Source organism: Aspergillus brunneoviolaceus (genome assembly GCF_003184695.1).
Source record: "Aspergillus brunneoviolaceus CBS 621.78 unplaced genomic scaffold BO95scaffold_18, whole genome shotgun sequence".
NCBI classification, from domain to species: Eukaryota; Fungi; Ascomycota; class Eurotiomycetes; order Eurotiales; family Aspergillaceae; genus Aspergillus; species Aspergillus brunneoviolaceus.
Window position 1 is genome coordinate 202,178 of NW_020290748.1, and position 14,572 is coordinate 216,749.

Below are 14,572 nucleotides of genomic sequence, written 5' to 3' on the forward strand. Positions count from 1 at the left end.
GTTTTGCTGGGCGGAAAAAGAACCTGGACTGTTCCGATCTCAGTTCCCCGTAGCCTCTCCTCCCCCGCCATGCTTTCGTTGGAAGTGACGTTGGCTTAGTTGAACCAATTCACCCACCAATCTACAGTACATACAAAGTATGTTCATTTTCTCTATCCACTCGAAAGAATACGAGTTCTTTCTCCCCGCGCCGCAGACAACTCACAAAACTAGGTACCCGTCGCCTTGCCTCCCAAACACCACCCCCCCGTGAAACAACAGAGCGCACCCACTCTCCTTCCCAGTCCCTGGTGGATCTCGACAGAACCTCTAACTCCGTTGACTCCTCACGGAACGCACATTCGCTCGCCGATCTCCTCTCTCCTGCAACCGACCCGTCCTTGCTTCTCATCCCCTCCATTCTCCTCTCCTTCTCCGGTCGTCCTATGAATCGGCAGGTGTATGCGTGTGCAAATTGATTCTGGTCGGCCACGAACCCGCTACCACACCTACCAATGCAGACCGTCTTCACCATCACACTCAGCGAAGGTTTATGGTGTCTGATGGTCACTAGCCGTCAGATAGGGAGCCGGGGTTAAAATATTCTGCGGCGCAATGAGCCAGACTACTTCCCTTCTCTCACCGTCACCTTCCTCGTCTATCGTACGGCCGGCCGTCGAGTTGACCCCAGTCGTCGAGGAGCTGAGAACTATCGCCAGTGGGCATGCGATCGACTCTCAGCTAGCACTTTCGGCAACCGAATGTTTGCTCCGTCTCCGCCACACATTTATCGATGACGACCATCCACGAGAGGCTAAGGAGGACTTTCGACACCTGCAAGGGTTTCATTGTCTGATCAACCTCCTCTGGAAGATTGCGGAGTTATATGATCCAGAACAAGTTTCGCAAGATCAGAGGAAGTCACTATTGGCACTCTTCAAGGATACATTGGCGGTGTTGGCAGAAGCATTGAAGGACCATTATGGAAACAAGCGACACTTTGCGACTCGGATCTCTGGAGGAGGACGAGCAACCTTGGAGGACATATTCGCGACCATAGCGAAGAAGGCAGATGGCGTGCGGGGTGACACAGAGCAAATTTATAGCGGAATTCTGGCAGCGGCTCTTTGCCAGGAGGCGGTCTCTAGTATCTTCACAACGTTAGAGACAAAATTGCGATCGGCCTCCGAACTACTACCTGATCAGATCCGGTCAGAAGTGGATCGATGCGTAGGACAGTCTGAGACCGTTGAAGTACCTGAATTGCTGGAACCTTTTATCCGTGTATGGCTGCGCCAGACGTCAGCCTCACCGTCTGACCACAACGTCCAGAAACTTGCTGTTCCTGCATGCCTGTCTCAGCTGGCCTCTCAGTCCCAGCGGAATATCACCACATTACACAATGCCGGAGCACTGTCTTTGATTCTTCCTCTCCTTTTCAGTGACGAGCTCTCAGAATCGGAGAGGCTGTTATATCAGGAATTAGGACAGTTATTATGCGCTCAAGGTGTCGGCAAGCTAGACGATGCAGTGTACCTCTATAAGAGGGCACATGACTGCCCCAAAGTTCTACATTTCCTGGTGGATGTTCTCAAACGCTCGAAAGGGCCCCCTTTCATACAGTTTGATCTGTCATTGCATGGCTTCTGCTCGATAGAGTTCTCTACCATGGGTCGCTCGTTCCCCCCGGCAACTTCGTCTGGTTACACTTTGTCAGTATGGGCGCGTTTCGATCAATTTGACTCGAACACACACACCACAATATTTGGGGCATTTGACCCCACGCAGACCTGCTTCTTGCTGGCCTATCTTGAAAAGGATACGCGTAACTTCATCCTGCAGACTTCAATCAGGGGAGCACGGCCTAGTGTCCGATTCAAATCCATTGCTTTCGAGCCTAACCGATGGTACCATATTTGTGTGGTTCACAAGAAGCCTAGACCACCGTCGTACTCTCGTGCCTCCTTGTTCATCGATGGCGAGTTTGTGGAACAGCTGAAGATAGAATATCCGTGCATGCCTGTCGCAAGTTCCCCAAATCGGTCGCCACGGGTCCAGGCATTTCTGGGCACACCTCAGGATCTAGCAATGAGGCTGGGAAGAGGGGTATCTTCCTCTCGATGGTCTCTGGCTAGTGCTATTCTCTTCGAAGAAGCTTACAGCGATGACCTGATTTCTGTCTTCTATAATCTTGGGCCCCGCTATTACGGCAACTTTCAGGACTGTCTTGGCTCCTTCCAGACCTACAAGGCCTCGGCCTCCTTGAATTTACGCAACGAGCACTTGCATCCTGGTAAAGAAGAGCAATCAGATATTGTCACCGCTATCCGGAAACGCGCTAGTACCCTCATCCAAGAGAGCTCCATTATCATCAACGTCTCTCCGCTGTCTGTCTTGGACGATGATGATAGCAATACCGTCGATGAAACCCGGTTGCTCAAGTCATTGTCTAAACAAGCCGCACGGAATCTGCATCAGATGACAAAAGCAGGTGGGAATGCAGTAGCGGTAAATGGTGCTACTCCTGCTATAAACGATGCATTGACTCAACCCCATGGCGTGGGTGTGTTGACAGGCGACCCTGTTGTTGCAGTACCACACTCTTTGGACGATGCAAGTTGGTGTATTGGCGGCTGCGCGGCGATACATCTGAGCCTTCTCCATGCAGCCGGTACTACGGAAGCAACCCTTTTGGCGGTTGAGGCTATCTACGAGGCTGTTCAGGACAATTGGCGTAACAGTGAAGCAATGGAGAAAGAAAATGGTTATGGTATACTTGCAGCGCTGCTGCGCGAAAAGCTTGTGGTTACTTCTGGGGGGTCCGCAAAGTCATCGACTGTCTGCTTCAGTCAGGAGGAGCGATCCGCGTTGACCCTGGAACTTCTTCGTCTGACACTGAAGTTTGTTGGGTACGACTTTGAACAGACCGACCGGTCCATGATCACAAATCCTCTCGCATACAGAGTGCTGCTTGTCGACCTGGAGATCTGGAGGTTCGGCGATATTCAATTACTTGAACTCTACTATGCCCAGTTCCGTGTCTTCGCCAGCGAAAGCCAGTTTCGTCGTTTTAATGCGAAACGACTTGCTAGAATGCGTGAGCTCTCCTTTTCGTCAATGCCAAGATCATGATAGCACATCTTTGCTAACCAAAGATAGGTGTCAACAAGAAATTGCTCGAAGCCCTTAAGGGGGAGGATTTTACCCACGAAGCATTGGCCCTTTTCATTCCTGCCTTTCAATCTCTGATGGAGAGCTGCTTATCAGCAGATCTGCTTCGCTCACTAGCTCTGTTTATCACTTATGCCATACACAAGCCTCGGGAACCCATGAGGCTTCAGAAAAAGAGGAGCATGCGCTTTAATACGGGCGTGCGGCAACAGCAGGTCCTCAATAACAATGTGGCATACGTGCCTAGCCCTACAATCGCCGCAGAAATGCTTCGCATGTACTGTTCTATGCTCTGCAACGCAAATGACCTTGGTCCAATCAGGAAATTTGCTAGGGCTGTGACAAACAAGGTATGTCAAAGACGCCTGCTCATCACATCTCAAATGGATGGGAATGTCTGACTATTCTACAGTGGTTGTTGTACCTCTTGTGCGAGGACGACCCTGAGATCGTGGTGTCGGCGCTCCGAATTATCGCTCGCCTCCTTATCACTCATGGAGGTAGTTACTGTAAAAAGTTCACCGATAAGACAGGGGGCTACGTTCTCATGCGCCATTACTTGAAGAGATGGTGGCACATACCTGCCATCTGGTCACTTTGCTTTGCCATATTCTTTGGTCAAGACGTCGGCAAAATGAACATTGATAGATCATTTGACAAAGACGGCTTAATGGAAACGTTTTCAGCGGGCACTCCATTGCAAATAACGTTTCCTGAGATATTTCCTGTCATTACTGAGTTGATGCAGATCTCCATGGAGCAAACAGTGTCCGCAGACAGCTCTTCGGGACCAAGCACAAAGTCTGGCGAAGGGCCTGAGAACGGTTTGACAAACACGACCCGCCCCTCGGTGTTGGCCCATAAGAGTGCAACTACCACAGCTGAGAAGATCCTGCTTCTGAAAGCCGTTATTGATTTTCTTTCGAATCTTCAAGAGAAATCACAGAACTTTCGTGATTTCACAACACAACCGGAATATGCTCGATGTCTACTATTGGCGCTGTTTCCAGTGGTGACTGGTTCAGCCCCGGAAAGCGCAGATGTTGAAATACATCCTCGTGCAAATAGCCTTGGCTTCGGCGACCATAATCTAGTCATGCGTCCACGCTCTAGAGGTGTCAGCGAGCTACGGACAACAACGGTGGAGCAACCAGGGAGCCGCGATGGTCTTGGTAGGTCACTCGGCCGAACATCGTCCTTCATTCTTGTTTCATCCGACAAGGGCAAACACATGCCGTCTTCTGCACGTATAGCCCACGCGTGCAGCCCGAAGGAAATTGAACTTAAAGGCGTCATGGAGCATTCCTCGGTCATCGGTGTGCTCGATTTGATCATTCCGGTTTTCTTTGCGCAGATCATGGAGAAGAAAGACTTCTCTGGTCTTGGTATATACTCGAAGTCCCCTCCTGGGTCCACCGAGCATCGAGCACACTTCAATTCTTGGGTGATGGCACATCTTCTTTCTACTCTCAAGAAACATTTTGTTACGAGGCCCGAAGATTTGGCCGAGCCGCGCGTTCTAACAAACATCGCCCGGTTCGTGACACATCTCGGAGAAGCAGTCTTCGAAGGTTGGTTTATCGATGGAATAATCACGACTCTTGAGTTCGCAGGGACGATCTTAGAGTACCTCCAAAGGCCCGATGTCTCTCGCATGAAGACCATCAGGCTATGTAGCCAGGCGGTTACGACGATCCGAACGATTGTTTTTCGCCTAGTCATTCTTGGGCTATCCGAAGCCGAAGGTCCAGATGCACTGATCTTTTTGAACCACCTGTCTTACTGGCAAGTCGTGCTCTTGTCTGGCGACGCTCGCTCAGACTATTTGCAATTGCTATGCTATCTGCTTTACACCAAGTTAGACGATCGAGACGAAAGAGTACGCCAAGCTGTGGCTGGGCTCTTCAGGATCTTGCTTGTCCAAAAGCCCACTGATATGGCTACAATTCTAAGTCACGCTTCGACCAATTTGCAGAAGCGGCTTGCTGCAGGCTTTGAGACCGTGGTGGGGATGGACGATTCCGAACTTCTGCAGTGGTTCGATGACCAGAAGGAGGATCTTCAGTCGGTTTTCTTCGGTGTCATTTCAAAGCAATGGGAAGAATTCGCTCAAGAAGAAAACACAAACATTGACAGTACTTGGCGGACGCGGGTAGCCAGACGTCAAGACCGGTTGAAGCAGTGGAAACAAGCGGAAGTTCTCGGCGATGATGTTACACGCAAACATGAGGCAACTTTTCCTCATTGGGCTTCGAACATCTCAGCGTCCGAATTTCTGAAGTCTCAACGAGCACTTCAAGATCAGCAAGACGATAGTGCATTCATGTGGTCAGCCTTCTCCAAGCTAACTATGGATCTACGGCGGTATGGCGGCCTTTTAAGCGAGGACCGGGAGAAGAGATGGCGTCTCGACCAGACGGAAGGACGTAGTCGCATGCGACTTCGCCTGATTCCAGATGACTCGAGTGAGAGACAGGATTATCAGCCCAAGCGGAAAGCATCGGAGCCGCCAGCTATCAGATTAGACACACAGGTTCAGCCGTCTCCTGGCGCCGAGGCACTCGACCTCACTCCCATGGCTGCGAACAATGAGGCTGCGGATGGCAACGTTCAAAGCATTGGTCCAGATGGTAGAAACATGCTGGAAGAAAGCTTTGAGATGATCGACGACCCCAAAGCCGATTTGGAAGACTACGAGGATAAGAACCGCAAGGTCATGCGGAGTTTACATCGCGGAGATCAAGTGGAAGGCGTGTGCAACATGTCCCGGATCATCGGTCTGGAGGCATTTGAGGGCCTTTTGATCCAAGGTAAAGATCATATCTACATTTTAGACAACTTCTTCCAGAGGTCCGACGGTGAGATTGTGAACGTCTGGCAAGCGCCAACGGATGAGCGCGACCCTTACGTCCGCATGATCGCCGGCCGAGAATCAATGGAACGCAAAGCGCAAGATCACGAAACGCGAAGCTGGAAATGGTCTGATTTAATCAGCGTTTCCAAGAGGAGATTCCTGTTCCGTGATGTCGCCTTGGAGATTTTCTTCTCAGATGGCACCAGCTACCTTTTGACACTCATCTCGTCGCGAGCTCGGGACAGTCTCTTTAGTCAACTCGCCGCCAAAGCTCCTCAGGTTACCGGTAGTGTCGGTCACGCACGCCCTGAGGATGCTTGGAGATTCGAAACCCTCAGAAGTCAAGAGGATGCACCACAAACACTCGGTTCGAAGTTCGCTAGTGTCTTCGGACATTCCCCGGTTTATCCAGCAACGCGCAAGTGGGCGAAGGGGGAGATTTCCAACTTCCATTACCTGATGCTAATAAACACACTAGCCGGGAGAACGTTCAACGATCTCACGCAATACCCAGTGTTCCCTTGGGTGCTCGCGGATTACACCAGTGAGGAACTGGACTTAACCAATCCCCTAACGTTCCGCGACCTTTCCAAACCCATGGGGTGTCAGACATCAGAACGCGAAGCGGACTTCAGGGAGCGGTACAAGGCCTTTGCTGAGATGGCAGACGAGAATTCGCCGCCGTTCCACTACGGCACTCATTACTCTTCCGCCATGATCGTCAGCTCCTACCTCATCCGACTGCAGCCATTCGTCAAGTCGTATCTGCTGCTCCAAGGGGGTACATTTGATCATGCTGACCGCTTATTCTATTCAATAGGAAAAGCTTGGGAGTCTGCTTCACGCGGTAACATGTCCGATGTGCGAGAGCTCATTCCAGAGTTCTTCTACCTTCCGGAGTTCCTCACCAACTCAAACAAGTTTGATTTCGGATTTCTTCAGAATATGACAACTGCCATTGACTCGGTGGAATTGCCCCCGTGGGCGAAGGGTGACCCTAAGATCTTCATTGCAAAGCATCGAGAAGCTCTCGAAAGCCCCTACGTCACGCAGAACCTACACCATTGGATCGACCTGGTGTTTGGCTGCAAGCAGAAGGGCGAGGCTGCAGTCGAGGCAGTGAATGTCTTTCACCACCTCTCCTATCAAGGCGCCAAAGACATCGATGCCATTGAAGACCCTGTCGAACGACTCGCTACCATCGGGATCATTCATAACTTTGGCCAAACACCTCATCAGATCTTCAGCCGACCACATCCACAGAGAGAAGATCCAGGCCAGAAGACGTCACGGTTGGACCGATTGGCCGAGTCGCTGACTCAGCTCCCTCTTGCTCTTCTTGGTGGGTCCTTTCTGGAGAAGTTTGGTGGGTATGAAACTATGTACTAATAGCAGTGGCAGATATCGGCGAGCAGGTCTCTTCATTATCGATGAGGCAAGACCGACTACTATGCGCGGCTGCTCTACGGTTGAATATCCCTCCCAGCTACGACAAATACATGGAATGGGGCTTCTTTGATGGCAGCGTCAGGTTCTACTCTGCCGATCACCGCAAGGTATGATAATGATTTCATATGTTTCTGTGAGGGATGTAGCCTCTAACGCGATTGCAGCTTCTTGGCCATTTCGAGCACATCCATGCGGGCCAGCTGTCGTGCGCATTGTTCGCCGACTCTAGGACGTTGGTGACGGCAGGAACAGACTGCACCGTCTCGATCTGGACTTTCACCTCGTCGGCCAAAAGTGTAGACCTACAGCCATCCGGGTCATTGTTCGGGCATCGTTCTCCGGTCACCGTACTTGCGGTGTCCTGGTCATTCAGTGCGCTTCTGTCAGCCTCGACTGATGGGCAGATCATGCTATGGGATCTCAACCGGCAGTGTTTTGTTCGAGAGCTGCCGGCAAACGGACCTGTTGATGTAAGCTGTCCCGGGATACGTTATCAATTTGCTGATGGCTAACATTTGAGTAGTGTGCTAAAATCAACGACGTTACCGGCGAGATCATGATATGCCGGGGCGATCGTCTCAGTCTGTACAGTCTCAATGGAGCCTTGTTACTTGAGCAGGTGGTAGGCGACTCTGCTGACGACCAAGTCATGACTTGCGTCTTCTACGAGGGAGTCAACAATATGTGGCAAGAGCGGGAGCTGCTGTTCACGGGGCATAAACGGGGTGTTGTCAATGTGAGTGATTCACTTCAAGTGCCGACCGAACGCTACAGTCACTGATGCCATTTAGATCTGGAGCAAAATCGTCCATCATGGACGGTTTGAGTTGGAGCTCATTAGACAGCTACATCATGTGGACAACCTCCGTGACAACGGCGCCAACATCTCGGCAGGTATCACCAGCATCCTTGCTTTACCGCATGTTGTCTATACCGGTGATGAGGTTGGTAGAGTGGTGAGTACACACGGATGTGATGCGAAGGTCGATCGTATGCTGATTTATGATTAGTATGAATGGAGCTGTGTTCAACGCCGATGATGAGGTTGTGAAAGAAACTCGATACGCATTTGGTCGTTGCTAGAAGACTTCAAGGAAATTTCTAGACGTGCTTTGGACCTGGGTGATAAGGATCCCAATGCTGGTCAGTTTCAAGTGGCTGAGTTTCTTTACGATCAGCCTAGCTTCTGCGATCCACCCAGGCAGTATTTCGGCATGCAATCTTCAATTGCGCACTTTCGTCTCCAGCCCAATTCCTTCCCTCTGGGTATGCCAAAAATTGGAGACCCCACTGTATATAGCCAAAATGATCCCGTGGGGGGGGGGGGGGGGCACGCGGAGAAACAAGTTGCGGTAGCCAGGATGTGGGGGGCAGTTGTACTACATCAAGACTAGACAGAGGGCCCAGGAGTCGCGGAAGGGCGGGTATATTGTCCTAAATGGGAAGCATCACCTCCAAAGAATCATTCGAGAACGGTTAAATTCGGTTTTAATGGCGGATCAGGGGGATCCTGGAACCGGAGAACCATCTTGCCTCGCTATTCCGAGTGCTCCGTAGTGAGCTGGAACGTAGCGGGCAAAGGCCACGGGAGCGAAGACAAAGACCGCAGAACAAGCCGAAGAGGGGCAACCGAGGGGTAAACGGGAACGGTAGGGGAATACTGCTCCGTACTGAATACTCCGTATGCTGTTGTACCTATGACCATGCAGTAAGCCCACAGCTGCTGCAGCGGCAGCTCCAACACGCTGGGGAAGAAACCTCCGGTGAAGCAAAAAGGGCCTGGATGGGGTCGTGATTAGCCGGGCGTGAGTGGACCGCCCGGCGCTGTCTTGCCGGCCCAGTGTGCTCCGGTCTGTACCAACCAACAATGCATGAATTGATGTGTATATATGGGGAGGGGGAGTAGGATGTGAGAATGAGAGGTGATACAGGCACTGAGTAGGACTAGTGCGCCTCGTGTTAAGTAAGAGCTATAACGATCATGGATAGTGGTAGTAATCCGTAGGTGGTATGTACGGAGTATGCATTGTGGATGGAGAAGGAAGATAGTTAAGTGGAAGGAAATATTAACAACAACAGAAACGAGCAGAAAGGCATAGCGTCATCGGGGAGGGAAGCTGTTTGCCCCACCATTCGCTCATCCAGTTTCCCTTCCCAATCCCCTCCCCCTCCCACTTCCCTCTCCGCTGACTTCCCTCCCCCCTACTTATTCTTATCCTATTCCGCCTCTGATCCTTTTCTTCTTCCTTCAATTTCTTCAATCTCTCCAAAAGTTCTTCTTATTCACTTCTAATCTTCCAACTCCCCACCTTTTCATACTCATCTATCACAATGTCTTCTGCTCTCGAACAGCTCAAGGCCACCGGCACCGTATGTGATTCCTTCCCGCCCCAAACTCCCGCGATTCTGCCAACTAACCATCTTCGTTCATTGAAAAGGTTGTCGTTTGCGACTCCGGTGACTTCGCCACCATTGGCAAGTACAAGCCCCAGGATGCCACCACCAACCCCTCCCTCATCCTGGCTGCCTCCAAGAAGCCCGAGTACGCCTCCCTGATCGACAAGGCCGTCGAGCAGGGTAAGAAGGAGGGTAAGACCGTCGACGAGCAGGTCGACGCCACCCTCGACAACCTCCTCGTCGAGTTCGGCAAGGAGATCCTCAAGATCATCCCCGGCAAGGTCTCCACTGAGGTCGATGCCCGTTTCTCCTTCGACAAGCAGGCCTCCATTGACAAGGCTCTGCACCTCATCAAGGTATGATTCTCTTCCATGCCGTGAGAGGGACGAGGGAATGTGAGACTGACATCTTGTATAGCTCTACGAGAAGCAGGGTATCTCCAAGGACCGTATCCTGATCAAGATCGCCTCCACCTGGGAGGGTATCAAGGCCGCTGAGGAGCTCCAGTCCAAGCACGGCATCAACTGCAACCTTACCCTCATGTTCTCCGAGGTCCAGGCCATCGCCGCCGCCGAGGCCGGTGCCTACCTCATCTCTCCCTTCGTTGGCCGTATCCTCGACTGGTACAAGGCCGCCCACAAGCGCGACTACACCGCCCAGGAGGACCCCGGTGTCAAGTCCGTCCAGAAGATCTTCAACTACTACAAGAAGTACGGCTACAAGACCATCGTCATGGGTGCCTCTTTCCGTAACACCGGTGAGATCACCGAGCTGGCTGGCTGCGACTACCTGACCATCTCCGTAAGTTCCCATCATTCGCCACGCGCTGCATTTTCATGGTCCGCCACAGACACTAATCACATGGATTACAGCCCAACCTCCTTGAGGACCTCTACAACTCCACCGAGGCCGTCCCCAAGAAGCTCGATGCTGCCGACGCCAGCAAGCTCGACATCCCCCAGCGCTCTTACATCAAGGACGAGGCTCTCTTCCGCTTCGACTTCAACGAGGAGGCCATGGCCGTCGAGAAGCTCCGTGAGGGTATTTCCAAGTTCGCCGCCGACGCCGTCACCCTCAAGGACATCCTCAAGTCCAAGATCCAGGCATAAATGGAATAATTCTGTTTTCCCCCTGCGTCCCGTTTTGCTGATCTAAATTGTGTGTGTGAGTATGCATGCGCGCGCATTCTCAAAACTTTTCATTGTGATGACCCATATATTATTCCCACTTTTGTAAAGAAAAATTTGATGATCATGATAATTTGATGAGTTTCGAAGCAGTTCAGCTGGATTTGGGCTGGCCAGATACAAAAATGATAATTGTCAATTAGAGTGAGCGCTTTGGTAAATTGACTGCATTGCTCTTCTTACTCAGTAATACGTTCCTCTAGAATTACTAGCGTTCTGATAGCGAGTATAGTGTACAAGAAGGGTTCCGCTGGTGGGGGTCAATGTCCTGGTACGAGTCAGTCCGAACTCCAATATGACAGCTGCAGCAAGGGCACGACTTGCATGCAGCATGCTGACGGTGGATGGTGACGTGGCCGCTTCAAAACAAAACTAAACTGCGCAGAGTATCAATAATACGAGAGGGCGCTTGGATGCAACATTGAAGATATGATGTATGCACCGTATATATAGCATCCGAGGTCCCGTGAACGTAGTAGAGGAAGTCTAGCATGATCGTCCTATGTGTTGCAGGAATTGAGTTCATGGAGGTTTGTCGGGGGCAGGAAGACCTCCGAGATCGCCGGTCACTGGCATGCACTTCGACTCTGTCTGGGGTCATGGATGGATGTAGCCACGTCTTTCCCTTCTAGGTGCTGCTGTGCTGCCGCTTTTGCTGGTCTGCGCGGAGCGTGGCGGTGGGCTTAAGGTTGGGTGCGTGTATTTCCCGGCGGGATGATTTCGGGGTTTACTTTACTATGATGGAATATTGTCCCAGAGATATCGATTGGCAAGAAGGGCGAGTTCTGAAGGCTATCTATATAGATCATGGGCTTGGTGTCTATTTACTTAGGTAAGCCGAGACTCCTCCCTTGCATAGCAACGACCTTGACTTAGTTATGTCCTGTGTGTGCTAAGTTACACGGTCCCTGTTTCTTTGCTTGACCATGCAGATATACAGTACAATGTGGCGGACTTGAACACGGTACCCTGCATCTGTCAACTACAGACCTCCGATGGTTTTCTCGGGTTCCTTTCTTGACTACCTAGTAATTGATGGACATTGATCACCTTGGAATCGCCGCAATACGGCTCGATCGGCCACTCTGGGACGGATTGAGCAGAGGCGGCATCCCGGCATCGACGGCCCCCCCCCTGACCCCCCGGGGCGCAAGCACATCTTCGCTAACGGCACCTTGTTGATGGGAGTGGGAATATGGAATCATTACGGTATGTTCCGAGGACCAGGATAGGAAGAGACTGCTTTAAGTCTGTCGCCCAGCGAGCAGGCAAGATAATCGCAGGACTTGTAGAGCAGGTGCGTGCTCAATAGTAATGAGTGAGTGTCCCGGAACTGCAATCTAGTACACTACATACAAAAGCAGCGTCGTGCGCAATCGGGCAGCAGCTCACATGCAAAAGAAACAGTTCTAAGTTCGGCGAGAGATTCAAGTCGCCATCTACTTTGTCTTGTACCCGGCTGGAGTGTTTCTTGGGGGTTTATCGCATTGCTTCGGTGGTGGAGTTGGCGACGGGTTGGAGAGAATAGCAGTGCAGCTTGGAAAGCGGGAAATCAGCAGATATAATTCTTCTTTTGAATTGCTGATATGGCTTGTCAATATAGACGGCCAAGCAAGCCATTGTCTACAGAAACACTCGTGCTCAATGCACCGACCGTATGTGATGTGCATCTGGACCCGACCTGCTTATGAATCGGAGGTGAGGATGGAAGACACAAACAAAACGTCATTCCCGAGAACCCCGCCAGGTGGGGTAAAACCGACTCAGATTGGAAGCTCGTCGAAACCGAACCCACTGCCGCTGCTGCTCCGTTGCTACTGCTTGGTTGCTGGTGCAGTTGGTGCTCCTCCTCGGTGCTTTGCTCATTTTAGCTTACCCCTCGTTCGCTTTCCTCCACTTCTTCCCTCAGTCCAGTCCCTTTCTCTCTCTCTCCCTCTTGCTCTTTCTCCTGTCCTCTCTCCCGTCCCATCTCTTGCTTTCCTCACCAGTTTCTGAATCCCCAGATATCAAATTCCTTCACAAACCGTCAAAATGGTCAAGGCTGGTAAGTCTGCATACAATCTTTTCATCTAGTCCTCGTATTATTGGTCTTTCGCCTTTCCATGGGATCCACGATCGGCCAACGGCCCGGGGGAAGGGGACCTTGAGTGAGCAGATTTGAGCACCTTGCGATCTCTCCTCCTGCGTCACCCGACCTATCATCGATTGAGGACCCTGCTCGATGGACAGACAAGCTCTGAAGAAGCGCTGCCAACTCGAGTCCCTGGGGTCTTTGATTCGTCTTCCCCTGTTGGCTTGACAAAACAACCACCGCCTTGTTCCCATTGAACCCTGCTAGCCGGCTGGTCCTGGCTCAGCTCGGATCGGGTGATCCTGTTTCTGGAAGCCTTCTAGTTGATGAGATCATGGGCTAACTCAAACTTCCCCCTCCTCTCACCAGTCGCTGTTCTCCGTGGAGACTCTAAGATCTCCGGCACTGTCACGTTCGAGCAGGCCGACGAGAACACCCCCACCACCATCTCCTGGAACATCACTGGCCACGACGCCAACGCTGAGCGTGGCTTCCACGTTCACCAGTTCGGTGATAACACCAACGGCTGCACCTCCGCTGGCCCTCACTTCAACCCCTTCGGCAAGACCCACGGTGCCCCCGAGGACTCTGAGCGTCACGTCGGTGACCTGGGCAACTTCAAGACCGATGCTGAGGGTAACGCCGTCGGCTCCAAGCAGGACAAGCTTGTGAAGCTCATCGGTGCCGAGAGCGTCCTGGGCGTACGTTTTCTCAAACCCGCACTCACCTATTGATAGCATCAGACTGACATTCGCAATGCAGCGGACCCTGGTCGTCCACGCCGGCACTGATGACCTCGGCAAGGGTGGTAACGAGGAGTCCAAGAAGACCGGTAACGCTGGTCCCCGCCCTGCCTGCGGTAAGTCGTCTCTCTAATGGTTTGTTATGGACGTTTACTCATGTCTCTGCTTCTTTTTGATAGGTGTCATTGGTATCGCCGCTTAAGTGCATTCATAATTGTGTTATGTTGTCAATTTAGGCCTGAAAGGCTTAACCAGAATGGAAATAGTCTGCTACTGTCCGATTGATGTCATGAACCAGATTGGAATGCATGAATGACTTGATGCGAGTAATCCAGACGATTCCCTGTGTTTGGCGACCATGTAGTACTTTTTTTGCAATGTGTCGTAGTGTTAGGAGATGGTATCCAGAGTCATAACTCCAGCGCTGTCTCGATGCCAGTGCCTCATGTTGCAGTGCTAGGATGAGCACGTTAAGCTGTATCCGAACTAGAAATAGCCTGGAGCATACAATGAAGCTGATTCCTGTGCCTTTGTTCAAGAGGCATCTGTCAATCGGACATGGTCTCTGAGAGACGAAATTCGCCATGGCGATGTGGTGTATAGAGTTGTTTTGACAGTGCCAATTGCCAGCACTGTGCAGTTCAAGGAGTTGTTCAATAACTTAATCACTGTAAAGGTATAATCCATACTTTTAATCATCTTTTTAATCGATGCACACACA

The 14,572-nt window shown here is 51.4% G+C and overlaps 3 protein-coding genes across 3 annotated transcripts; all 3 read left to right on the forward strand.

Annotated features, from left to right (window-relative positions):
- The first annotated feature begins 371 nt into the window (after positions 1-371).
- Positions 372-8,565, forward strand: BO95DRAFT_71512 (Beige/BEACH domain protein). The gene is made up of 7 exons (XM_025592165.1): positions 372-3,076; positions 3,139-3,500; positions 3,563-7,346; positions 7,406-7,560; positions 7,618-7,923; positions 7,977-8,189; positions 8,245-8,565. The coding sequence occupies exons 1-7, from the start codon at positions 595-597 to the stop codon at positions 8,461-8,463; spliced, it is 7,521 nt and encodes a 2,506-aa protein (XP_025444393.1). The 5' UTR covers positions 372-594; the 3' UTR covers positions 8,464-8,565.
- A 1,060-nt stretch (positions 8,566-9,625) lies between these two features.
- BO95DRAFT_440923 (sedoheptulose-7-phosphate:D-glyceraldehyde-3-phosphate transaldolase TAL1) lies at positions 9,626-11,064 on the forward strand. The gene is made up of 4 exons (XM_025586066.1): positions 9,626-9,823; positions 9,892-10,206; positions 10,268-10,651; positions 10,723-11,064. The coding sequence occupies exons 1-4, from the start codon at positions 9,785-9,787 to the stop codon at positions 10,957-10,959; spliced, it is 975 nt and encodes a 324-aa protein (XP_025444394.1). The 5' UTR covers positions 9,626-9,784; the 3' UTR covers positions 10,960-11,064.
- Positions 11,065-12,994: 1,930 nt separating this feature from the next.
- sod1 (superoxide dismutase SOD1) lies at positions 12,995-14,206 on the forward strand. Its single transcript, XM_025586067.1, has 4 exons — positions 12,995-13,081; positions 13,478-13,809; positions 13,871-13,967; positions 14,031-14,206. Exons 1-4 carry the CDS (start codon positions 13,069-13,071, stop codon positions 14,051-14,053), a joined length of 465 nt encoding a protein of 154 aa, XP_025444395.1. The 5' UTR covers positions 12,995-13,068; the 3' UTR covers positions 14,054-14,206.
- Positions 14,207-14,572: the final 366 nt, after the last annotated feature.